Source organism: Tursiops truncatus, chromosome 20, assembly GCF_011762595.2.
Source record: "Tursiops truncatus isolate mTurTru1 chromosome 20, mTurTru1.mat.Y, whole genome shotgun sequence".
Taxonomy (NCBI): domain Eukaryota; kingdom Metazoa; phylum Chordata; class Mammalia; order Artiodactyla; family Delphinidae; genus Tursiops; species Tursiops truncatus.
The window spans coordinates 14360769-14385845 of NC_047053.1; the positions used below are offsets into that span (position 1 = coordinate 14360769).

At 41.3% G+C, this 25077-nt stretch overlaps 1 protein-coding gene and 1 long non-coding RNA gene across 10 annotated transcripts in view; one reads left to right on the forward strand and one right to left on the reverse strand.

Annotated features, from left to right (window-relative positions):
- The window catches only part of LOC109548621 (uncharacterized), a 38250-nt gene extending 29406 nt beyond the window's left edge, over positions 1 to 8844 (reverse strand). For all 5 annotated transcript variants that reach the window (XR_012328392.1, XR_012328393.1, XR_012328394.1 and 2 more), the window contains exons 1-2: positions 8581 to 8844; positions 515 to 649 (exon numbers count right to left, since the gene is read on the reverse strand). This is a non-coding gene — a long non-coding RNA (uncharacterized lncRNA). The remainder of the gene's footprint in view (positions 1 to 514; positions 650 to 8580) is intronic.
- The window catches only part of BLMH (bleomycin hydrolase), a 48596-nt gene continuing 32288 nt past the window's right edge, over positions 8770 to 25077 (forward strand). For 2 of the 5 annotated variants that reach the window (XM_073797174.1, XM_019926965.2), the window contains exons 1-6: positions 8770 to 9037; positions 9350 to 9550; positions 12747 to 12856; positions 13696 to 13837; positions 14643 to 14731; positions 16063 to 16155. In XM_073797174.1, the coding sequence (XP_073653275.1) occupies positions 8785 to 9037; positions 9350 to 9550; positions 12747 to 12856; positions 13696 to 13837; positions 14643 to 14731; positions 16063 to 16155 (888 nt within the window). In that variant the 5' untranslated portion in view covers positions 8770 to 8784. The remainder of the gene's footprint in view (positions 9038 to 9349; positions 9551 to 12746; positions 12857 to 13695; positions 13838 to 14642; positions 14732 to 16062; positions 16156 to 25077) is intronic. The other 3 variants (XM_019926967.2, XM_019926968.2, XM_073797173.1) reach the window with 3 other exon arrangements.

The window sequence follows — 25077 nt, forward strand, 5'->3', positions numbered from 1 at the left end:
CAACCGAAGAAACAGCAATCTCTTCCCATACTGGAATAGAAACCTGCCCTGCAGTGCTTATTAAGAGGAGGTGTTTGGGTCTCTGAAGTGATACTTTCCCAAAGAATTTCCAAGGATAGTGTTGACTATAGTCTATTTTTGCCTGACTTTGGAACTTTATCTCTGAGTAAGCTGCAACCCACTTGTATCACTGAACATGAGCCGGGTCAAAGGGAGTAGCTGGATTCCTATAGCTGTAACGCAACTCTGCTGCATATATTCAACATTGCTCATGGAAAAGTTTCAGCTACCAGATGTACATGAAGCTACCACATGTACGAACAGAAAAACAGGCCTCTCCTCCTGGCTCAGCCACTAAAGAGCTGCTCAGCTCAAGGGTGTCACATAATCTTTCAGAGACTCTGAACTAAGGGACTATACCAAAAGATAATCTCTAAGATCCTGCGAGTCCTCATATTATATGACTGACATTTAAAAAAATAATTTAATGGTAACAAAACTTAGGAAGCCTTACCTCCTTGTGCGTCATTCTGCAAACTGTATGTTCCTCTTGCAACAGATTCTCATCCCAAAACAGGTCATTTTTCACTCCAGCTGTCATTTGTAGGCAGTTTATAGGCAGCTCAAGGGCATCATTTAAAACACTGCACTAAAGAGGATATAGACTTTGGTGTCGATAAAGAATCATAGCCTTGAATTCCTGAATTTTATAGTTATGGTACTCATAAAAGTGTTTAATAACAAACTTGGCTCACTTGGAAATCACCAGTCTAAAGGACTTTGCCCCAATCTGACATGTGGATCATATTTGTTTTTAAGAAAATATTTAACGATTTATTAACAATTTCATATTTCTGCTTAAGATTTCTGCACAACCTCTTTCAATCACTCTAGATGTAGGCATAATGTGTTTTATGATTCCATAAAATCATGTTTTATGATTCCACAATGCTATTAAGTTAAGCATCTTGGGACTTCCCTGGTGGCGCAGTGGTTGAGAATCTGCCTGCCAGTTCAGGGAACACACCCTGGTCCAGGAAGATCCCACATGCTGCGGAGCAACTAAGCCCGTGCGCCACAACTACTGAGCCTGTGCTCCTAGAGCCCGTGAGCCACAACTACTGAGCCCACGCGTCTAGAGCCCATGCTCTGCAGCAAGAGAAGCCACCACAATGAGAAGCCCGCGCACTGCAATGAAGAGTAGCCCCCGCTTGCCGCAATTAGAGAAAGCCCGTGTGCAGCAACGAAGACCCAACACAGCCAAAATAAATAAATAAAATAAATTAATTTTAAAAAAAGTTAAGCATCTATTAAGCTATTAAGGCTTCTATCATTGACTTTGTTTTGTCATGATGAGTGGTTATCCTGATTTTCTACCTATATTAGACCAATTAAAATGGGCCAATGCGAAAACTTAACAGCTGCATATGTATGGGCCCAAGAAAAACTTCCTGATTATGTTCTATTTGTCAAAGCCTAGAGTAAAAGCACCCATAAAACTAAACCATCCACAAATGGAATATCCACAATGGTTACTTCATTGCAAATTGAAAAATAACGTTCAGCAATTTATAAATCTGCAAGTTTATTATTTAAACTGACATGTCTCAAGTACTTGTTTCAAAATTCTTTCACTTACATTATATCTTTTGATCCTTAGGCTTAGAGAGCCTGAACTCTTAGTCTCTGGAATCAGACTACCTAGGTATATATCCAAATTTTACCACTTTACTAGCTGTGTGGTGATAGGCAAGTCACCTAACCTCTCTGTTCCTGCATTCCCTCATCTATAAAATGGGGATAGAAATAGAATCTACCTCCTGACTTATGGTTACTATGAGGATTAAATGAGCTGAGATGTGTACACTGTAAGTCACACTAAGCACTCACTGAATTTTAGCTATTATAGCTACTATCCCACTTTACAGAAGAAACTGAGCCTCAGATTAAATGATTTTTTACACCTATAAACAGGAGTTGGGACTTAAAAACAAGGTCGAATGAACTTCAAACCTTTGCCTCTTAACTCCACATTGCTTTTCTTATTTAAGAGAAGAAACCAGGCTTTCTAACAGAGAGCTTTTAAGGAACATATTCTTTTCTTTTTTTAGTCCTTAAAAGAGAGGACAAGTTTTTCATCTACTTTCAGGGTAAGATGCATATTATCTTCTTTTAGTTTTTTATTTGCCCTGTGAATGTGTCCAGTTTTACTTTTATCTGATGAATTATTCTTGGAACAAGGAAGAAAGAAAATTAAATGAAAGAAAAATAGAATGAGATGCACAAATGGGAATCTGATGAGAAAATATTATAAAGAATGTGCATTAGAAAAGGTGGATTTGAGTCACCACCTCCTTCGTATTAACTATATTTCTCAGATTTTTATACTTTGTCTCAAGAAACACCTCTGAAAAGAGTACAAGAATGTCATAATTATTACACTTAAATATTTGCTTAAGATAGCAAAGAATGTAGTTCATGAACAAAAGAAGAAATAAAGAAAGCTCTGGTTTTGTTCAATGCACCATTAAGGAAAACCAGTCTAACAGCATTCCTAAAAGGAAACCGGGATCTATGGTCTCCAATGATGCTTATTATTTTCTCTCAAGTCCAATTTCTCCTTTTTCATCTCTATCATTTTCTCTTCCATGTGCCTTTCTTTTCCTTTCATACTCATCTCAATCTTTCTGTGATTCTACAATTTAGGTTTTGGTGATCACGGGTGATCATTTTCTAAAAACGATTAGTTCAAAGAGAAGCATTCTCAGAGTAGCCCAGCTAGGGCCTCCTTGTGGCTAGATCTTCACAGCGTTATATCGGTTCCTTATTCTGTTGTTGTTCACAAGGATCTGACAAAAGGAAAGAAAAACAAGGGCAATTTCCCTGCATCTTCCAGAATAAGGTCTTAACCCCCAATGGACACAATGGGCTCTCCGCGTTTGGCCCCTGCCTTCTCGCTCTTTAGTTCCAACCATGCTCAGTGTCTTCAGTTCCCAGACAGAGACTTGCTGCCTTAAATTCTTCTTAAAAGAAGAATTACCTCCAGGTAGAATGCCTTTCCTCAATCATTATCATTTAACAAACCCTTAATTGCCCCAAATTCAAATCATTTCTCCTCTCTTCCAAGGAGCTCTCCCTAAACCTCCCGGTCTGACTTACATATTCCTCTTTCATGCTCCACATTACACCATGCAAACCTCTACCAGAGCATAATGGTTAGGGTTAGGATTGGGGTTAGGGTGATTCACCTCCAAAACATATCCCATTTTCATCCACTTCCTTTCATCTCCACTGCTGCCCTCTTGATCAAGGTCACCAGTCACCTTTTGCCTGGACAATTATAGTCTCCGAACAGGTCTCTGGCTTACATTCCCATCTCCCTTCAGTCTCTCATTTACACTGCAGCTAGAGTGACCTTTTTAAGAAGAAATATTTCATATATACAAAAATATAGATAACGTATGAAATCAGGTGTAACAAATAAGATGAAAACCCACGTACCCACCACCAGTTTAAGAAACGCAATATTGCCAATATCTTTGAAGCTGGCTGTGTCTCTTTCCCAAAGGCAAACACTACCTTAAATTCGATGTTTAATATTCCCTTGTTTTCTTTTTTTAACATCTTCATTGGATTATAATTGCTTTACATTGTTGTGTTAGTTGCTGCTGTGTAACAAAGTGAATCAGCTATACATATACATATATCCCCATATCTCTTCCCTCTTGCGTCTCCCTTCCACCCTCCCTATCCCACCCCTCTAGGTAGTCACAAAGCACCGAGCTGATCTCCCTGTGCTATGCAGCTGCTTCCCACTGGCTATCTATTTTACATTTGGTAGTGTATATATGTCCATGCCACTCTCTCACTTCATCCCAGCTTACCCTTCCCCCTCCTCGAGTCCTCAAGTCCATTCTCTACATCTGCATCTTTATTCCTGTCCTGCTCTTAGGTTCTTCAGAACTTTTTTTTTTAGATTCCATACATATGTGTTAGCATATGGTATTTGTTTTTCTCTTTCTGACTTACTTCACTCTGTATGACAGACTCTAGGTCCATCCACCTCACTACAAATAACTCAATTTCATTTCTTTTTATGGCTGAGTAATATTCCATTGTATATATGTGCCACATCTTCTTTATCCATTCATCTGTCGATGGACACTTAGGTTGCTTCCATGTCATGGCTATTGTAAATAGAGCTGCAATGAACATTGTGGTACATGACTCTTTTTGAATTACGGTTTTCTCAGGGTATATGCCCAGTAGCGGGATTGGGTTGTTTGTTTTTTTGATATTGAGCTGCATGAGCTGCTTGTATATTCCCTTGTTTTAAAAACAAATTCTTTTACCACGTATGTCTGTATGTCTAAACAATACATTATGTAATTTTGTTTGTTGTTGAACTTTTAAAAAGTGGTTGTGTGTCATTTGCTTTGCAATTTGCTCTTTGCACTCAACATTATGTTTCTGAAATTCACCCACGTTGATTTTCATCTTCTCTGTAGTAGTCCATTGTATGAATATGTCACAATTCACACACACTCCTGTTGATGAACTATTGGGTTTTTTCCAGGTTCTATGCAATCACCAGCAATGCTCACATAAACAGTCATGACTGTGACGCCTAGGGCACGTATGCAAGAATTTCTCTAGGGCAGGGCTGTCCAATGGAACTTACTCTGATGATGAAAGAGTTCTGTATCTATGCTCTCCAATATAGTAGCCGCACATCATTACTGAGCACTTGGAATGTGACTACTACTATTGAGAAAGTAGATTTTTAACTTTAATCTTAATGAATAAATTTAAATAGCCACAAGTGGCTAGTGGCTAGTGGCTACCATACTGGACAGTGTAGTTTTCGAATACAAACCCACGAATAAAGTTTCTGGGCTATAGAGTACTTGCATCTTCAACTTTACAAATATTGACAAATGTTTTCCAACTTGGTAATATTATTCATATCTCCTCAAGCAGTATGTAACGATTGCCAATATTACTTTTTAATACCTGCCTTTAAAACTTTTGCCTATCAAGAGATAACATGGCATCTTATTAAAATTTTATTGTGCATTTCCAACATTACTGTTGCCATTCATTCTTCCTTTTGTGTGAAATGCCTGTTTAGGTCTTTTTTCCATTTTTTATTGGATTTTTTGTCTTTTTCCTACTGATGCTTAGGAGCTCTCTACATATTTTTAGTATTATTTTTTAATTTGCCTTGACACTGGATCTGTTTAACTAGGGAAGCCCCATAGAAGCAATAGGCAGAAGGCATATCTGCAAAGGCAGGTGATGCCACTCACTGAATTTACATGCATTTTCTTTTCTAAAATTGTGGATTCATGCTAGAATCCTGCTTCTTGTAGCTTTGTTCCATGAGATGTCACAGGGCTCAACAGTATCTTTTCTGGATGGAGTTACAGGGGTAGGTCTGAACAATCCTACTCTTAGGGAAACGTCTTCCTGGTTTGGTCATCTGGGGCAGACCCATTGCAAAACCAGCTTTCCTCTGCTCTTCTTCTCCGTGCCCACACACGGGCCGAGTGTATGGGTGTGAGTTGCTCGGTGGGAAACGTACTAAGGGTGACACCCTGGCAATGAGGGCAGAGCAGGAGACCTGGCAAAGTGATGATGATAGGAATTTCTGGGCATGGGGTGGGGAAATGTAGTCATTGGCATGAAAAAGGTAGCAGTAAAACTGGCCCCTCCACCTTCTCCAGTGATTCCATCCCTCCTCTTTTCCAGTGCTTATATTCTAGCCATGGTACCTTCTCTGCCACATATTTAATCTCTCATCTGTACTGGTTCCTGCCTTTCACTCTCCAGGTAGACATTAGTTTTCCTTTTCTCCCAAAAGACCTTCCCTGGTATTTCCTTCCCTCTCAACTTACTGCAGTGTGGCGGCTTCTGCCCACCCCACCATTCACTGACGCTCTCCTCTCTAAGGTTGCCTCTGACGTAGTTACCAAACTTTTCTGGAGCTTTCAGTTCCATTCACCATCTTCTCCTTGCCTTCCTGGGATTCCAGGGCATAACTGTACGGGTCTTCTCCTCCCTCTCTCAGTGCTCTTTCTGTGATTTACTGCTAGCTTCTCTGTCTTCACCCATTCTTTAATGCCACTATTTCCAGAGTTAATGGTACCCCCTTATGGCATCCTTGTAACAAGCAGTAAAAGGTTCACCATACTCTGATTGGGCGCAGCCCTGGGCCAGGGCATGTGGCTTCAGGTCCCATTCACCCCACTCAGCCTGGTACCCTTGTGCCATTAACACCCTGCACAACGGCATGCAGCTGCCCAGGGTACAATCTTGGTGCTCATCTTTTTCTTCTTTATTCTCTTTCCCTGTGCAACCTCGTTGACTTTCATGGTTCGAAGACCTGTGCAATTCTAGACATCTTTTAATCTGCCTCCTGGACTTCTTTTCCTGGGTGTCCTGTGGGCATCCCAAACTCGCCAAGGCCCAAACTAATTTCATTACCCACTCACTTGCATATTCCCAAACATATCCATTTTTCTGTATTCCTTCTCTAAGTTAAGGACACCACCATGCATCCACTCCTCAAGTGAAAACTTCCAGATTATCTGTGCTTCCTCCTTTTCCACAGTTTAAAGCTTCTATCATCCCCCAAGTGCACTGCTGGGTTAGCCTTCTAACTAGTTTCCCTAGGTCCAGAATCTCTCCCCTCCAAATCACTCTCCCCATTGCTCTTGCATTTCTTTCTTTACATAGAAATGAGCATATGGTTCCCTTGTTCAAAAACCTACATTGGCTTCTAGTTAACCATAAGATAAAGTCCAGATACTCAGGCATGGCATACAAAAGCCTTCATATTCTGGCCCAAATCTACCTTTCCAGTCCTACACTTTGTCCCTGATCTCAACACCTTCCCTGATCTTAACCACATCAGACTATGATGCACAGTTTCTTGAACATAATTTTGCCACATGCTTTAATGCCCCAGTGCCTTTGCTGGTGCCTTGCATGCCCTTCCTCTGTGTTTTGCCTTGTGAAAGCCCATCATCCACTCTTTAAGACTATGTTCACTGTGACCCCTTTTTTCAGGCACCTCTGGTCCAATTAACAGCTCCTTCCTCACTGCTTTTACATCTCTACTGTTATGTTAATACAGATTCTCCAAAAGTTATTTTGCATCTTTTTCATTACATTGTGTGTTTCTTAAGGGCAAGGTTAAGCTTAAGGTCTCCATATCATCAGCAGTTTGCCCAGTGACTGTACATGGTAGATATTGAATAAAATTTTGAGTTGAATTGGGCAGGATGCGTGAACATCATTTTGTGAAAGGACCAATGATTTCTTTCAGCATAATTTTCAACCTGTTCCTTTTCTTCAGACATCAGAAGATTCTCAGAATGGGATAGCTGATGGGCCCTGTTGGAGACAGTTGCTACGTCATATCCCCAAACTTTGGCTAGGTCTCTCTAGGGACACAGAGACTGTGATTTCTCAAATGACTGATTGGTGTCTGAGTATGGTTTTTCCCCAGATATTAGAGTTCCTTAGAATCAGAGATTATTTTCAATCTAGGACCTACATGCTAGGTTCCACAGAAGACTCTCACTGCTCTAAGTAGCAGAGTCAGGCTTTTCAGTGGTAGATCTATCTGGATTTGTTTCATCACCTTTGGGTCCCATCCCAACATCTCACTAAAGTTTGAGATTTTAGAGCACGAAAAACAACATAAAAAGGCTTCACTATCTCAAAACCTTGTTAAACTTCTCAGTTATCCTGAAAGCCTGGGGACGAGGGCCCGCTCATTTGAAGGTTTTGTAGAGGGCTGGACAAACAGTATCGATGCATCAGACTGACTTCTGTCACTTCCCTTAGCTAGGTAGGAGACACTCACTGACTCCATGAAGCCCAGAATGGGTAGTTTCCTCGAAATGAGCAATTGTATGTTTTTTATGTTGTTGGTTTTTTTTTTTTTTTTTTTGGCTGCTTTGGGTTTTTTTGGCCGCGCGCAGGCTTTCCCTAGTTGCCGCGAGCGGGGGCTACTTTTCCACGCAGTGCGTGGGCTTCTCATTGTGGTGGCTTCTCTTGCTATGGACCATGGGCTCTAGGCACGCAGGCTTCAGTAGTTGCAGCATGCGGGCTCAGTACTTGTGGCTTGCATGGGCTTAGTTGCTCCACAGCATGTGGGATTTTCCCGGACCAGGGATCGAACCCGTGTCTCCTGCATGGGCAGGCGGATTCTTAACCACTGCGCCACCAGGGAGGTTCCAGCAATTGTATGTTTGTTGAACCCTGGTAGCAACTGAGTGGGTAAGAAAGAGCTTGATTCCATTTCCCCTCAAACACAAAAAACATTGCCATTGAAAGTGCTGTGGCTGGTCGGCCAAGGATACCTATTGGAAGAGCTTTCGGGTTCATTTCTGAAACGAGTCAACCCATCCTAAGCCCAGTGCTTAATTATGCGGCCCCTGAGCCCGCCCTACCGCCTTGGAGCCCCCTTTTGGCCTCTGAAAAGGCTTCATGGGGCCAATTTCACAATGCTAGGGTATTCGGTCTCCGGGCCCAGCATGTAACCCCTCGAGTTCCACGCTCGGGGCTGACCTTATCCCAGGCGGGCGCCCCGGTGGTCAGGAAGCGTAATCACGGCTGTCTGTGGACGCCGGCTCCGCCGGGGCCGACGGCTGGCAGCGCTGAGAGAGAGCTTGGGCCTGAGCCGAGGGGAACCCGCCCGTGGCGGGGGCGCAGGCGGCTGCAACGCGTCAGCGACCCGCCCCCTCGGCCCTCCCACGGGCGGGGCCAGCCCCGATGGCGCTGACTCAGCAACGCGTGGGGGGAGTTTTGTCCCTCCGCGGACCCCGTTTCTCTCAGCCGTCCGCCGCCGCTGAGCCGGTTTCCTCTTTCCGGCGGTCGGGGTGCGAGAGCCAGGTCGGGCCGCTTAGGCAGCGAGTTGCTGTGCAGCCCCGGCTCTCGCCTGAGGACCCCGAAACTACCGTTCCCCCGCCGGGCAGCGTGGGCGCCATGAACGACGCGGGTGAGGCGCCACTCCTCCCCGCCGAGGGTAAGCCGGGGGGCGCGGGTGGCCTCTGGGGACTCAGCTGCGCCCCGGAGGCCCGGCGGCGGGGAAGGGCCGGGGCGGCGGGGAAGGGCCGGGGCCGGGTCCCGGAGCGATGGTGAGGGTAGAGCTTTCTGGGTGGGCTGGAGCGGCCCGGAGGGAGGCAGCATCGTGGGCGAGGACGCCGGTGAAGGGCTTCTCCGCTGCTATGGTCACCACGGGATGCTCTTACCAAGTTAGAACCCGAGTGTGGGAGTCCCGGATCAGCCCTTCTCAGCCTCTTTTTGATGTTATAATCAATCCCGTTTGGTCTTTTAGCAGGACTGAATTCGGAGAAGGTAGCTGCTCTGCTGCAGAAACTGAATTCCGATCCTCAGTTCGTACTGGCCCAGAATGTCGGCACCACCCACGACCTCCTGGACATCTGTCTGAAGAGGGCCACGGTCCAGGGTGTTCAGCATGTGTTCCAGCACGCCGTGCATCCTGAAGGCAAGCCCGTCACCAACCAGAAGAGCTCAGGTGAGGTCTTCAAACTTCTTGCACACTTCCCTTGACTTTATTGACAGCGTCCCATTGTGGTGTCTTACCTAAGAATGGCCTTGGGGAGAAGAGGTTTGGATAGAAAGAAGTTGTAGTGAATTTTTAGAGAACAGGCGCCAAGTACAGGCAGGTCCAAGAAGGTTACTTTGTAACTTGTTTTCGTGCTCTGTGGTTCGTTAATATATTTGATTTGAGCACTAAAGTGACTGACTAGCCCATGGTCATCTGTTTGAATGTAATTCACGATATTCTGTCTTGAAGTTATGTGACTGCAGCCCCATGTCTTGGAGATATATGTTCTTGGTACGAAACAGATCATGCAAAAAGGTTCATGCTCTAGAGGACACCTCCACGTTTCCCTGAAGGCCATGTACAAATGTATGGGATGGAAAAGACACAATGTAATTGCATCAAAATGTCATCAAATGTTATTTTTAAGTGTACCTTTTGGTTGCAATTTGAACACATGTGCTAATGGGCTAAGTTACCACCAGTAGACTAGTTTGTAATACAGAAAAATACTCATTTCTCATGCCTTGCTGGTCAAGAGCTCTTGCTTTGCTATCTGCTATCTAGCACCACTAGAAAACAGAAAAACAGCTACAGTGAAAGATGGGTTATCCAGGAATCTAAATAAGGACATTCTCATGGCAGAATTGTACTAAAAGGACTTTTTAAAGTCTATCCATTTTAAAACTACTCCCAGTCTATTTATTTTGGCAGAAAGTAGATCACTGCTTGCTTAAAGCCAGTCAGAACTCAAAGTGTACATTTATAACATGGATGCATTTTATTGTATGTAAATTATACCTCAGTAAAGGTTATTTTTAAATTTTAAGAAAAAAATTATGATCTTGCAGTAATTAATGTTTTGCCACAGTAGAAAGTGCTTGTGGTGGTGTGGCCTGTCAGGCTACAAATTATCCAGTTAGATCCAGTTAGTAATGTTATTAGTGGTCCTACATGGTTTAGATTGCAGTGCCCTTTTAGGGAAAAGCCTGGAAATGTTCATCTAGAACAGATCATGTCTTATGTATCCTGTAATGTCACTTTTATTTGCAAGAGGTACAAATAGCACATGAGCTATGTAGGTTATTTTCCTGCAGTTTTCACATTAACAGTTCATCCAGATTTCCTCACTAGAAAATAATAGTGTGCTTATGAGAGAGGTGGCATACAGATAAAACCAAGGTAGAGATGAGCTATACTAAGTCATTAGTGACTTTTAAAAAAAAATTTTATTTATTGTATTTATTTTCGGCTGTGTTGGGTCTTCATTGCTGCGCGCGGGCTGTTCTCTAGTTGCGGTGAATGGGGGCTACTCTTCATTGTGGTGCGCAGGCTTCTCATTGCAGTGGCTTCTCTTGTTGCGGAGCACGGGCTCTATGCGTGCGGGCTTCAGTAGTTGTGGCTCGCGGGCTGTAGAACGCAGGCTGAGTAGTTGTGGTGCACGGGCTTAGTTGGTCGGCAGCATGTGGGATCTTCCTGGACCAGGGCTCGAATTCGTGTCCCCTGCATTGGCAGGTGGATTCTTAACCACTGTGCCACCAGGGAAGCCCCATTAGTGACTTTTGAAAAACACTGTGTGTAGTTACTTATTTTTAATTATTTTTTCTTCGTGTAAGATTACTGTTGTTCAATTGTAGAATATTTGCAAAATACCGATGAGTAAGTATTCTGTCAGGTCTTTATTCTGTGTGTGTGTGTTTAACATAAGTGATACCTTACATATTGTTAGGTAACCTCCCTACCTTTTTCACTTACCAATATATTATGAATGTATTTTCATATTAGTAAAAAAGTTATGCCCAGATAAAAGTCAAGGTTTTTCCTCTCTGAATCTTCCTTAGAAAAGAGTTACCCTATGTGTGAGGCTTTATAAAGACTTTGATAATGAGCATTCTCAGTTAATTTAATTTGAAGTAAAGTACATTTTGGCAAAGACATTAATTACTCTGAAATGACCTTGATCCATGTTAGTTTGGGATACTTATGGAGATCATTTGATTGAATCCGTTTTTTTAAAAAGCAGAAAATTTGAATGCAGTATTTTTCTAGGACATGACCTCACGTGGAAATGTTGGATATCCTTGTAAATAGACCTCTAAAGATCACTTGGTGAGAGATGAAGTACAGAAGTACAGAAGATGGTGACATTGTGGAGTGTGTGATTATCCACTTACAGGACAAATGACGAATATGATTATATGGTGGTGGCATAACATTTTTTAGGGACAGCATTATGCATGGATTCAAAGCATTGCTGTGACTCAAACATAGTAGATGGAAGAAGGATGATGTGTTCTGTTTGAAAGAGTGGATCTAATAATGGTAAAGGCACTGATGCCAAGATGCACGTGAAAAGTGTATATCAGTGTGAAAATGACATGTGAAAGTGGAAAAAACAATGCTTCTGCATCAATTTATTATATTAATATGATTTGAAATATCTAAATATTAAAGCTACTAAATTAAATATTATAGGCAGACAGTTACTATTTCATCTGTATTTTTAAGTGTTTATATAATCCAGTTAACTAAATAACTTAAAAAAAATTCTCGTTGGGGGCATGGGGATTGACTTATGTTAGAGTCATCTTATACTGAAGCATATACTATATATTCCACATTAAAGGGTGGAGACTTTTTAAAGGCTTTGCCACATATTGCCAGATTGCCTTCAGATATTTTTTACCTGTTTAGATTCCTATCCAGGGTATATAATAATGCTGTTTCCCCAGGTCCTTGCCAATATTGGGCATTATTAATTGAAAAATAACGTTTCTCCATTTAACAGGTGTCTTATGATGAACTTTAAAAAAATGTTTCTTGGCTATTTGTATCTTTTTTGACTATTAAATTAGCTGTTCATGATCTTTGCTCATGTTTCTCTACCAGTATTTCTTTTTCTAATGTAATTTTCTTAGGTGATTTGTAATTGATTCTTTATGTGATACGTAAAGCGATTTTTTTATATGTTAAGGATATAAACCTTTGCATATATATTGCAGATAGTAAGTACTACCTTTCTTGTTTTTGTATCTTTCTGCTCTTTCTGATTTGGTCTTAAATTGTCCAAGATCTTGTCATAGATTCAGTGTTGGGAAATACAGTTGGAACAATGGAATCTATGTGAACATTCATCATAATTTCTTGATTTGCTTTCTTTTCTCAGGGCGATGCTGGATCTTTTCTTGTCTGAATGTTATGAGACTTCCATTCATGAGAAAATTAAATATTGAAGAATTTGAATTTAGTCAGTCTTACCTCTTTTTCTGGGACAAGGTATGGGACTGATCTTGAAATATTCTTTTTGTTTCAATATCAACCTTGGTAGGGACTATCTCTTCGTTTCTTGCTTTTCTAGTTGTAGTCTGCCTTCCATTATAGATGGGAGAGCATTTATTCTGATTTCCAAAGTATCAAAAGTTGACTCTTTCCAAAGGCAGAACTACTTTTGGTTGGTAGGTGGCTACTTTTTGCAATGAAATAATAAGTCTGATGACTCACCTTACTACTTCCTTGTTTCTTTCTTATTTAAAATTTTTTATTTTGTTTTCAGTGATTTCCCCTTTTAGCACCTTTAAATAGATTATTTGTATTTCTAGGACCTAATTCCCTTTCTCCGGGTAATACTTGTCTGAAAAACAGTAAATTTATTCCAGTTTTTTATCTTTAAAGTGTATGTTATATGTGTCCATTAGATCTTTATTGATTGAAGACTCTAAATATCAGATTTTTCTGTTTCAGAATAAAGCAGTGCCTTGATTCAGATAAACTATTACAATGTGTACACACAGATAAAGGAAAACACTTCAGACATTCTCATGAAGCCAGATACTGCTTTTTTTTTTTTTCCCCCCCCACACACACCACGTGACATGTGGGATCTTAGTTCCCCGACCAGGGATCGAACCCATGCTCCCTGCAGTGGAAGTGCGGAGTCTTAACCACTGGACCCCCAGGGAAGCCCTAGAGATACTGCTATGTAATTACCAACTTTAGTTTAAAAATACCTACACTGTTGGGTCTACAGTAGTTCCAGGACTCATATTCTGTTGATAATGCCAATAAAGATATTAGCTCTCTTCTCCTTTAATTTTATTTAACTTCTCTTACTCTAGGTTGAACGCTGTTATTTCTTCTTAAATGCTTTTGTGGACACAGCCCAGAAAAAGGAGCCTGAGGATGGTAGGCTGGTGCAGTATTTGCTTACGAATCCTGCAAATGATGGAGGACAATGGGATATGCTTGTCAATATTGTTGGTAGGAGCCTTTCTCTATTGAAACTGAAACCCAGCATGATCAAGCACGGCTCTGTAGTTAGGCATAGGCCATTTCTTCGGTGGTTAAGTACAGAGTAGAATTGGTCCCCAGAGGGGTATACAGTTAGCTCTAAGAACCTTTATCTCACACTCTTACCTATTAAGTACCTTTCTTAAATTAGAGGTAAGGAGATAGGTACTGTGAAGGTTGAGTTAGAGAAGAAAAGATTGTATTAAGTAGAACTAACTTTCTATGAAAAAGTTTATCTCTTATCCGTTGATGTAATCAAGAAACGCGTTGAAACTGCAACTGTTTGAAAATGTCCTCATTCAAAAAATTGTCTTTTGGAGAAACTTCATCATGCTGAATACTTTACAAAGTGTGTTAGATTAAAAAGAACAGAATTAATTCAAGATAAATGGATAAATAGGCAGATTAAATGACCCGTTTAATAATATTGTAAGGTCATTAAGTTTTCTGAGTTAGACTAGCAAAATATGGCCCTTTTTTTTTTTTTTTTTTTTTTTTGTGGTATGCGGGCCTCTCACTGTTGTGGCCTCTCCCGTTGCGGAGCACAGGCTCAGCGGCCATGGCTCACGGGCCCAGCCGCTCCGCAGCATGTGGGATTTTCCCGGACCGGGGCACGAACCCGTGTCCCCTGCATCGGCAGGCGGACTCTCAACCACTGCACCACCAGGGAAGCCCAATATGGCCTATTTGAAAAAGCAATAGTTATTTTTGCCAGGGTTCCTGTCACTGGAGTATACGTTTACTTTATTGAACATTAAAATTTGTTTTCTTTTAGAAAAATATGGTGTTATCCCTAAGAAGTGCTTCCCTGAATCTTATACAACAGAGGCAACCAGAAGGATGAATGATATTCTGAATCACAAGGTACAGCATACGGAGCAGGGTGGGATTGCATGTAGTATGCTTACCTTAAAACTCCTAACTGATTTTCCAGGGACATTCCTGGGCATTTCAGTATACACAGTCTATGTACAAGATAGCTACTCAGTGTCTATCCAAGGCAATGTAGTCTCGTATTAACTTTAAAAATAATTGAGATTAGGGTGGTTTTTTCCCTTCTCTTTAAAAATCTCCCACTTTTATTTCTATTGATTTTAATATTTTCTTATGGGTACTGAGGAAAGAAAGTCCCATTCTCAGCCACAAGCATGCTAACTTGGTTCTAGTGGAGGTGGCCTGGGGCAGCTTTATGTTCTAGTAAAACCAAAAAGAACTCTTTGGAAGACTTCCTCAAAGAGCGTGCAGAGTTCTGCGGCTTCCCCAATCTATATCAGTGTAGTTTATCCATTCACTTAACATTTGATGTAGTCACTGAACTGCTTTTTATTGCCTCAGTTGCCTTAATGAATCATTCTCTCTTCTCTACATAACCCATTTTCCCAAGGAGGATTGTGAATCCTACAGGGATGCTGCTCTGCCAGCCAGACATCTTTTTTAAGAACTGGGAGTTGCCAGAATCTGCTGTCTTGATCTATGAGGCTAAAATTGGATTTGTCATCCCTGGGAGAAAGACTACATTTTAAAATAAACTGTAAATGTGTTTCCTCAATATTAGAAGTAGGTTATTTTCCACCCAGGAAACTGGGGATTATTATCCACAGGCTAAAAGGTCATTAATAGTATAGCATTGAAAAAAAAAAAATAGTATAGCATTGGATTCCATTTCAGGTGGGAGCAAGATTCTCTTTAGCACGGTGGTTAGGTTTATGACTCACCTTTATCTTTGGCATCTCTCAAAATTGAAAACAACAAAAATGAAAAGTATATTGGGGGTTGGCATAGCCATGGTCACAATGATTTTACAGGGAAGAAATGGACAACCAGTAAAATTGTAAATTAAAGTCTATTAGAGTGACTTAGTGGCATAACCAGCTTGTCTCTTGCTTTTTCAGAGGGTGATGGCATTATGGAATTACATGTTTTCCCCATCCCCAGACATGTATCACAGAGGGTGCGATCAGTTGCAGAGCAGGAGCAGTTCCATCTAGTATTTTGGGGGAGTGATCCATGTCTTTTCTCCTTATGGAGAGTGTTTTTAGCTCTGTGTTTAAGTGGACTGGTTGGGGAAAAATGCATTTGCTTTTATGAACTTTGCCCAGGGTCTTGGCTGAGTTATACTTCAAAATAGAGCTAGCACTGGTCTGTTAGGCTCATTTATAGTTGAATATGGGTAACTGAATAAGTTTCTGTCATAGATGAGAGAATTCTGTATACGATTAAGGAACCTGGTACACAGCGGCGCAACCAAAGGAGAAATCTCAGCCACACAGGATGCCATGATGGAGGAGGTAATAACAATTATTTGGATTTTTTGTGTCCCTTCTAAAGAACTCTCAGAATATTCCTATGTGTTACATTGATTGGGAAGCGTGGTCATTGTAGTTAATGTTGAATTGAATTGAAAATTACTTATTTTAGGGACTTCCCTGGTGGTCCAGTGGGTAAGACCCTGAGCTCCCAATGTGGGGGACCTGGGTTCAAGCCCTGGTCAGGGAACTAGATCCCAGATGCATGCCGCCACTAAGTAGTCCGCATGCCACAACTAGATATCCTGCATGCCACAACTAAGACCTGGTGCAGCCAAAATAAATAAATAAGTAAATATTAAAAAAAAAAAACCAAAAAAAACGGCTTCCCTGGTGGTGCACTGGTTAAGAATCTGCCTGCCAATGCAGGGGACACGGGTTTGAGCCCTAGTCCAGGAAGATCCCACATGCCACAGAGCAACTAAGCCTGTGTGCCACAACTACTGAGCCTGTGCTCTAGAGCCTGCGAGCCACAACTACTGAGCCCGTGTGCCACAACTACTGAAACCTGCACGCCTAGAGCCCATGCTCCGCAACAAGAGAAGCCACTGCAATGAGAAGCCCACACACCGCAACAGAGAGTATCCCCCGCTCGCCCCAACTACAGAAAGCTCGCGTGCAGCAACGAGGACCCAATGTAGCCAAAAATAAATAAATAAAAAATAAAGTATAGAATCTTTAAAAAATAAAAGAAAGAAAATTACTTATTTTACAGCTGAAAAGGCTGAGGTATAAACTTTGCAGTTTAGTATGGGGCTTATATCTTCTATTTCCCAATTTATTATTCTATAATTCACTCTTATTCATTTCATAAATATTGACTACGTGCTATGAGTTTGCCACTGGGAATACAAAGATGAGAAAGACATGGTCTCTACTTTCAAGGAGCTCAATCTCTTGGTAAAAGAAACACATGAATAATTATAATAAATCCTATGCTAGAGATGTGTTATAAAGGATTTGGTGGTCATAGAGGAGGGAGTGACTAATTCAGTGAACTGACGGTTTCATGGGGAAGATATTGGAACCAGCTCTTGAAAGAGCAGTAAAGATGTACCAGATGGGTAACTGGGAAAACCATTCCAGACAACAGGAATTGCATGTACAGTGGCATGAACAAAGGTGGAATCTTCAGAGAACAGGGTAGCTGAAACATAACATTTTCTGAGTGTGTTTGGTAGTAAATTAAGCTAGAAAGGCAGAGCTGTGAGGGATCTTAAGTAGATGCCGGGTCTTTTGGTTTTATTCTACAGGAATAAAGATGAGAAGCTATCAATGGTTATAACAGTTAAATTAATGTATGTGAAAACATTTTGGAAAACTTAAAAAGCATTAGATATAAGGCAGTAATATTTATTATCAAGGCAGTTAAAAATCTTTATTATTAAATACTATTTATAATCCAGATGAATATGTATAAAACTGTGAAATCACTTTGAGAAAAGTACAAACCTTTCCCTTTTTCATCTAGTGGGCCCATTACTAGGAATCACTCAACTAACAGTCCTTTCAAGACTGTTTGTATGGAATTAAGATGGCCTAAATTTTTTCACTGCAGTGCGCAACATTAATGCTTCACTCGTGTTTTCCTTTGAATTTTAGAGAGGCAGCATAGTGTAGTCGAGAGCATGGTCTCTGGAGTCAGGCTATCTAATCTCCTCATTTAACAGCCATGTGACCTGAGACAGGTTCCTGAAGCTCTGAAGTCTCAATTTGTTCAAGTGTAACACGTCCAGCTTGATACAATATTCATTTCTTAAATATTGTTCGGTGGATGAATACAGAGGTTTCATTTTGCTAGATACATTTAAATTATCTCATTTTTACCTCTTTATTTACTCCTTAAGTGTTCTTTGTTAAGAGAGGTATCTGATTGTAGTAGAAGAAAATAGGTTTTGGAGTAGGACATGGGTTTCAGTTCCGGCTATATCACTTAACAGCTTAACAGATTTTGGATAAAATACTTAACCTGTCGGAGATTCCGTTTGGCGTTTAAAATATATTTCTCATTGGATTTTTGTGGGGATCAAATAAGGAATTAAGTATAAGAGTATAAGGCATAGTGCCTGGTACATAGCAGTGGTCCAATAAATGTTAGTTTTTTCCCTTACTCCTTGGAATGATCTCTCCTGTTGAGGCCATATCTCCTGCATAATTTGCCTTTATTTATGATTATAGTAAGATGGTGGGGTGTAGTAAGGATGAAGTTTCTATAAAGAGTCATGGAAACAGGCTCAGATAATACTTATTGCAAAAAACAAGCATTCTGTTGGCTTAAGATGTTTGCTTTAATGATCTTTTAAATGATATGTCTAAAATCCATGTTCTGACTCTGGGATTAGCTGATAAGAATTAGGGCAGGTTCACTTCCCTGGTGGTCCAGTGGTTAAGACTCTGCACTTCCAGTGCAGGGGGCGCAGGTTCGATCCCTTGTTGGGGAACTAGGATCCCACATGTGGTGTGGTGCGGCCAAAAGAAAAAAAAAAAAAAAAGAATTAGGGCAGGTATATTTCACATACCATTTTTCTCCTGTTCTTAACCTTGGAAAAATAGTACACCACTGCCTTACCAAGTCCTGAGTATGGATGTTTTATAAATAGAGTTGTTTACTTAATGATTCTAGGTAAACTGTTGACTACAGAATTCTGTGTGGTATAGGTCTTTAGATTTTTACATCCCATAGATAATTCTTTATTTAACCTGACTCTTATGTAATGAAGAGTCTAGCTGTGGTTTTAAAGCCACAAATTAGTACGTATGTTTTGCCTAGCCTTGTAGGCACATCAAAATGATGACTTAACAGCCATGAAGCTCAGATAGCTTTGAATGAAATGTATTTATGCTAAAGGCATTCTTTCTAAGAGAAGAGAAAGGCAGATTGTTTGTTGTGATGACAGGCAAGGCAGATCTGGCTCCGCGGCATGTGGGATCTTCCCGGACCGGGGCACGAACCCGTGTCCCCTGCATCGGCAGGCGGACTCTCAACCACTGTGCCACCAGGGAAGCCCCCAGTGTAGTCACTTCTGTTGTAGTGTTTTCTTAGTGTGTCTACTCTCTTTTAGCCTCCAGATTCCCTTAGGATTATTAAGTGTATTCTCTACCAAATTCTCTACCAATTCTCTACCAAAACAAAAAGCAAAACATAAAACAAAGACCAGAAACAATATTTATCAGTGCCATAGGAAGAGACAGGGAGTCATTATGATTTACTCAGGAAATTCTATAGCAGTGGCTCTCAGCTCTTAAAAACAATATATGGGGGCTTCCCTGGTGGCACAGTGGTTGAGAGTCCGCCTGCCGATGCAGGGGACACGGGTTCGTGCCCCGGTCCGGGAAGATCCCACATGCCGCGGAGCGGCTGGGCCCGTGAGCCATGGCCGCTGAGCCTGTGCGTCTGGAGCCTGTGCTCTGCAACGGAAGAGGCCACAAGAGTGAGAGGCCCGCGTACCTCAAAAAAACCAGAAAAACAATATATGGGCTTAGGCTTGCTTCAGACCTAAGGTCAAGGTCATTTTCCTTGAGATTAGGGCCTAGTTATCTTTCTTTTGGAGGTATACCCGTTTATTTTTTCAACTGAACAATTAACTTCTTAGTTTGAAACATACAACATATTTGAATTACATTTGCTAATCATTCTACCCTGTTGCACATTAGAGGCTTTTGAGTGTTACACCAGGAGCATGAATAATGCTTGTGCTTTTAAACTTTATAAATATAAGAAATTACATACTAACACAGGGAAGGATGACATAGAAAGTCCTTGTGAGCCAAAGGTTATCACTGCTAACACTCTGGTGCATTTTCTTCCATATTTTTTTCATTTAAGATCATATAAAAATAGCTTTAAAAAGGGATCCTATACACTGTTTTATAACTTGTTTTTTTCATTTTCTTTGTCTTTCTCTAAAGCCTATAGTTTCTTTTAATACAATTTTTAAAGGTTACTTTCCATTTACAGTTATTATAAGATATTGGCTATATCCCCCATGTTGTACAGTGCATCCTTGAGCTTGTCTTACACCCATTAGTTTGTGCCTCCCACTCTCTGTCCCTATATTGCCCCTCCCCCCACATACACTGGTAATCACTTGTTTGTTCTCTGTATCTGTGAGTCTGTTTTTTTTTGTTACATTCACTAGTTTGTTGTATCTTTTAGATTCCACATGTAAGTGATATCATACAGTATTTTTCTGTCTGACATTTCACTTAGCATAAATATCCAAAATAGAAGAAGATATACAGTGAGAAGTCTTCTCACCCTATTCTCCATCCTTCCAATTACCATGTACCCCCAAATTAGTTTTATTAGTTTTTGTTATTAGCTGTTAGTCATCCTTCCAGAGATTTCTTTTTTTTTTTTTTTTTTTTTGTGGTACGCGGGCCTCTCAGCGCTGTGGCCTCTCCCGTCGCGGAGCACAGGCTCCGGACGCGCAGGCTCAGCGGTCATGGCTCACAGGCGCAGCCGCTCCGCGGCATGTGGGATCTTCCCGGACCGGGGCACGAACCCGCGTCCCCTGCATTGGCAGGCGGACTCTCAACCACTGCGCCACCAGGGAAGCCCCAGAGATTTCTTTTTTAAAAAACATAATAGAAATAGAATTTTTGAGTCAGGGAGAATATACATTTGTAATTTTGATATATAATGCCAAATTAACCTCTTTGGAGGGTCTATCAGTTTACGCTCTCATCAGCAATATCTAACAGAACCTGTTTCCCTTTAGATTTATCAAGGCAGTGCATTTATCAAACAATCGGATCCTTACCGATCTGATAAGGTACACAGTTGACAGGTAAACAGTCTGATAGATAAACTGTCTCATTGTAATTTTAATTTATATTTTCTTACTTTGAGTGGGGCTAAGCATCTGTTCTGTGAACTATGTATTCTTATCCTTGTTTTTTTTCTTGGTCTTTTATCAATTTCTAGGTATTCCTTAAATGTTACAGAAATTAGCCCATTGTGATATGAGATGCAAAATTTTTTTCTTAGTTTGTTGCTTCTCTGTGATATGCTTTTTTTTTGCTATGCAGAATTTTTTTTTTTTTAAGAAGATGTTGAGGGTAGGAGTTTATTAATTAATTTTATTATTTATTTTTGCTGTGTTGGGTCTTCGTTTCTGTGCGAGGGCTTTCTCTAGTTGTGGCAAGCAGGGCCCACTCTTCATCGCGGTGCACGGGCCTCTCACTATCACGGCCTCTCTTGTTGTGAAGCACGGGCTCCAGACATGCAGGCTCAGTAGTTGTGGCTCACGGGCCTAGTTGCTCCACGGCATGTGGGATCCTCCCAGACCAGGGCTCGAACCCATGTCCCCTGCATTAGTAGGCAGATTCTCAACCACTGTGCCACCAGGAAAGCCCTATGCAGAATTTTTTACTTATATATAGTCAAATTTGAAATTTTTTATGGTTTTTAATTAGAAAAGCTTTTCTCAAAAAATTTTTCTTCTAGTACTTATAGGTTTGATTTTTGTGTTTGAATCTCTGATCCATTTAGAATTTATCCTGGCATAGGGTATGAGGTATGGATCTAACTTTTTTCCTCTCAAGGCTACCCAGTTGACCCACATCTTTTCAAATAGTCCATCCTCTCCCTACCCCTTAATTTGAGATGCCATCTATCATTTCTAAAGTCTCCAGGCATGCAATTCTGTTCGTTTAGTGTGTTTATTCATCTGCCAGTAACTCTGTATTTTAGTTACTGAAGCTATTTACAGTGTTTTAGTGTTTGTAGAGTTAGCCCCATCTCATTGTTCTCTTATTGTTTTCCTGGTGAATTTTGTTTTGGCATTTGTCGAATTGTGGCATCTGTACCATTAAAAGCTTCTCAGGTGGGCTTCCCTGGTGGCGCAGTGGTTGAGAGTCTACCTGCCGATGCAGGGGACACGGGTTCGTGCCCCGGTCTGGGAAGATCCCACATGCCACGGAGCAGCTGGGCCCGTGAGCCATGGCCGCTGAGCCTGCGCGTCCGGAGCCTGTGCTCCGCAACGGGAGAGGCTACAACAGTGAAAGGCCCGTGTACCGCAAAAAAAAAAAAAAAAAAAAAAAAAAAAAGCTTCTCAGGTGATTCTGGCTTAAGAGCCACTGCTGCTAAGAAGTCACATTTTCTAATATGGTCTTCTCTTTTGGATTCTGGAAGAGGAAAGGAATTATTATTTTGATAGTCGTAGAGGACATTTCTGACACTGAATAGGGGACTAACCTTTCCCTTGAGGTTCTTAAAGGAAATAGATTATATTCACAAATTGCATTTCCCTTTTGAAGTAAAGCTGCACTTCAGGCGATTGTTAGTTAAATAGGTGAAACTGGAAGGAAGAGAGGTAGGAAGAGCAGTTAGAAGCTGCAGCAGTCCAGGTGGTACTAATTTGGCCTGAACGAGGATAGTGAAGATAGAAATGGAAGTGAGAGAAATGTGAGACATCTCAGAGGAAAAATCCGTAGCACTTGGCAACGTATCTGCCAAGCGTTCATCATTACAAATGACTTTAAGGTTTTAAGCCTGGCAACTGGGAGAATGCTGCTGTGGGTCGCACACGTCAGTAAGAGAAGCTCTTTTCAGAGGCCACCGTGAAGAGGAGAAATACTGACTTCAGAGTGCCTAGTCCCAAGGCACTGTCCAGTTGGAAATGGGTTTCAAGCATATGGAAATAATTCCAAAGTTCAGGAAAGAAAATGATCTAGAAAAGTGATAGTGATGCTAGTACAGTTGGCTGAAGCCTTGCGAATTTTTGAAATTCCTGAGGGAGAATGGAAGGATAGAATAGGTCTGAGTAAAGAATTCTGGAAAATAATCCGTTTCCATAAAACTTCTATTTCTATAAAAGTGAGTGCCAGAACTGTGTGATGTAGGTGCTGGTCATCAGTGTCAGATGCTGCAGACAGGCCAGAGACTCTGAGGACTGAGGAAAGGCTGCTGATTCCTGAGTAGGGGTGTGTGGAATGGAGAAGGGAAGGAGCTAGGTGGAGAGGAGTGAGACCACGGCACGGAGAGGCAGGGAGTTTCAAGAAGCTCGGCAGTGCGGAGGAGAGAAGTTGATACGCATTCATTCCATAAGTATTCATTGAGTACCTACTAAATACTAAGCATGTTCTAAGCACTGTGGGGGCAGTGATGACTGAAACAGACCTGGTCCCTGCTCACATGGATTTTACATACTAGTGGAGGGAGACAGACGATACACAAGTAAATAAACAATCTGATGTGATATGTACTCTGAAGAACATAGAATGTGGTGATTGATAGGGTGGTTAAGAAAGGCTCCCTGGCAGTCCAGTGTTAGGGCTTGGCTTTTACAGCTGTGGCCCCGGGGTTCAATCTCTGGTCAGGGAACTAAGATCCTGCAAGACGTGGCACAGCCAAAAAACTAAAAAGGCCTTTCTGAGGTCAAATATGTGCTGAGATATGAATAGCAGGAAGAATCCATCCATTCAGAGATCTGGACATAGAGCATAGCAGGCTGAGGAGACAGTGGGTGCAAAAGCCCTAAGACAGGAGGAAGCTTGGTATTTTTGAGGAACAGAAAGAAGGCAGTGTGATTCGAGCTTGGAAAGAGAGTGGGAATGGCTGGAATAGATTTCAGAGGAAATGAGAACCGGCTAATATAGCACCTGTGAGCCATGGTAAGGATATTGCATTTTATTCTAAGTGAGCTAGGCACCAGGGAATTTAAGCTGAGGAGTGACATGGTTTAATTTTTGTTTTAAAAATATGACACTCTGGCTGTTTTGAGAATGGATGGTAAAACAGTGGGAGAGGAGGTAGGGAGACCAGTTAGGAGGCTCTTGTGGTTGTATAGATGAGATATCCTAGTGGTTCTGACCAGATTGATGAGAGTGAGGATTAAGAGAAATGAATACATTTGGGGGTGTATCTTGGAAGTGAAACTGTCAGGACTTGCTGATGTGGAGGACAAGGAAGAGGGAAGAATTGGAGTGATGTATGGTGTCTGAAGTGGGAGGGCTTACAGATAGGAGAGAGGGCTTTTTGGCAGTGATGAGGAAACCTGTGTGTGGTAAGGGATAGCAGATGCGAATGAGAGAAGCAGTAATTGAAGAAGCAGGGTTTTGGAGGAGGGAAAGAATAAATGTGCTCTAAAGTAGTGCTTTCGAACTTTAATGTACAGTTGAATCCCCTGAGGATCTTGTTAAAGTGCAGATTGATTCAGTAGGTCTGGGTGGGACTAGAGAGTCTGAATTTCTAACTATTTCTTTGATTCAGCCACCACTCTAGAAGGAGTCTCAAGATGATCATTTGACTCTTAGTTATCATCTGTATGACCTCATTTTCCTTAACATCACAGAAGGGCACATACCCCTTAAGTGTACCTTTTTATGTCTTTCCCTGCCTGAAAATATATTTGGTGCCTCCAGAAAGTATCTCCTTCTCTGCCTGCTTTTGCAGGCACAGGTAAGATTTTTGTTTTTAAAACAGATCCTTGCCTTTCTTTCATTCCCCACCAGAAAGCAGTAGAGAGCTGTCTTCTCTCTCCTTTCTCTGCTTTATCAGCAGTCACTAAGGTCTCTACGCCTTCCCTCTTGTAACTGGTTCATTTACCATTAGCACTGAACTTTCTTCAAAGTTCAGCTATATTCTTTGACCACTTTTGTGTCCTTGCAGTCATTCTACTCTGTGATCAATAGGTCATTTTACCTATGAGCCTAATTTCTCCATCAGTGAAACTAAAAAGTCAGAGTAGGTGATTTCTTAATGGCACTGTAGCTTTGTGTTTTTATAACAATAGAAGTAAGTAATATTTCTACAGTGCTTTAGACTTTACTAGGCAATACAGTATTGTAAATACAAATGAAGATTCTAATATTCTGTCACTTCTGCAGTAATCATTCCAAGCACTGAAATCTTTTAGCTTTACCAATTTTGCTCCATTTCAGGTAGCTTGGTTGTTACCA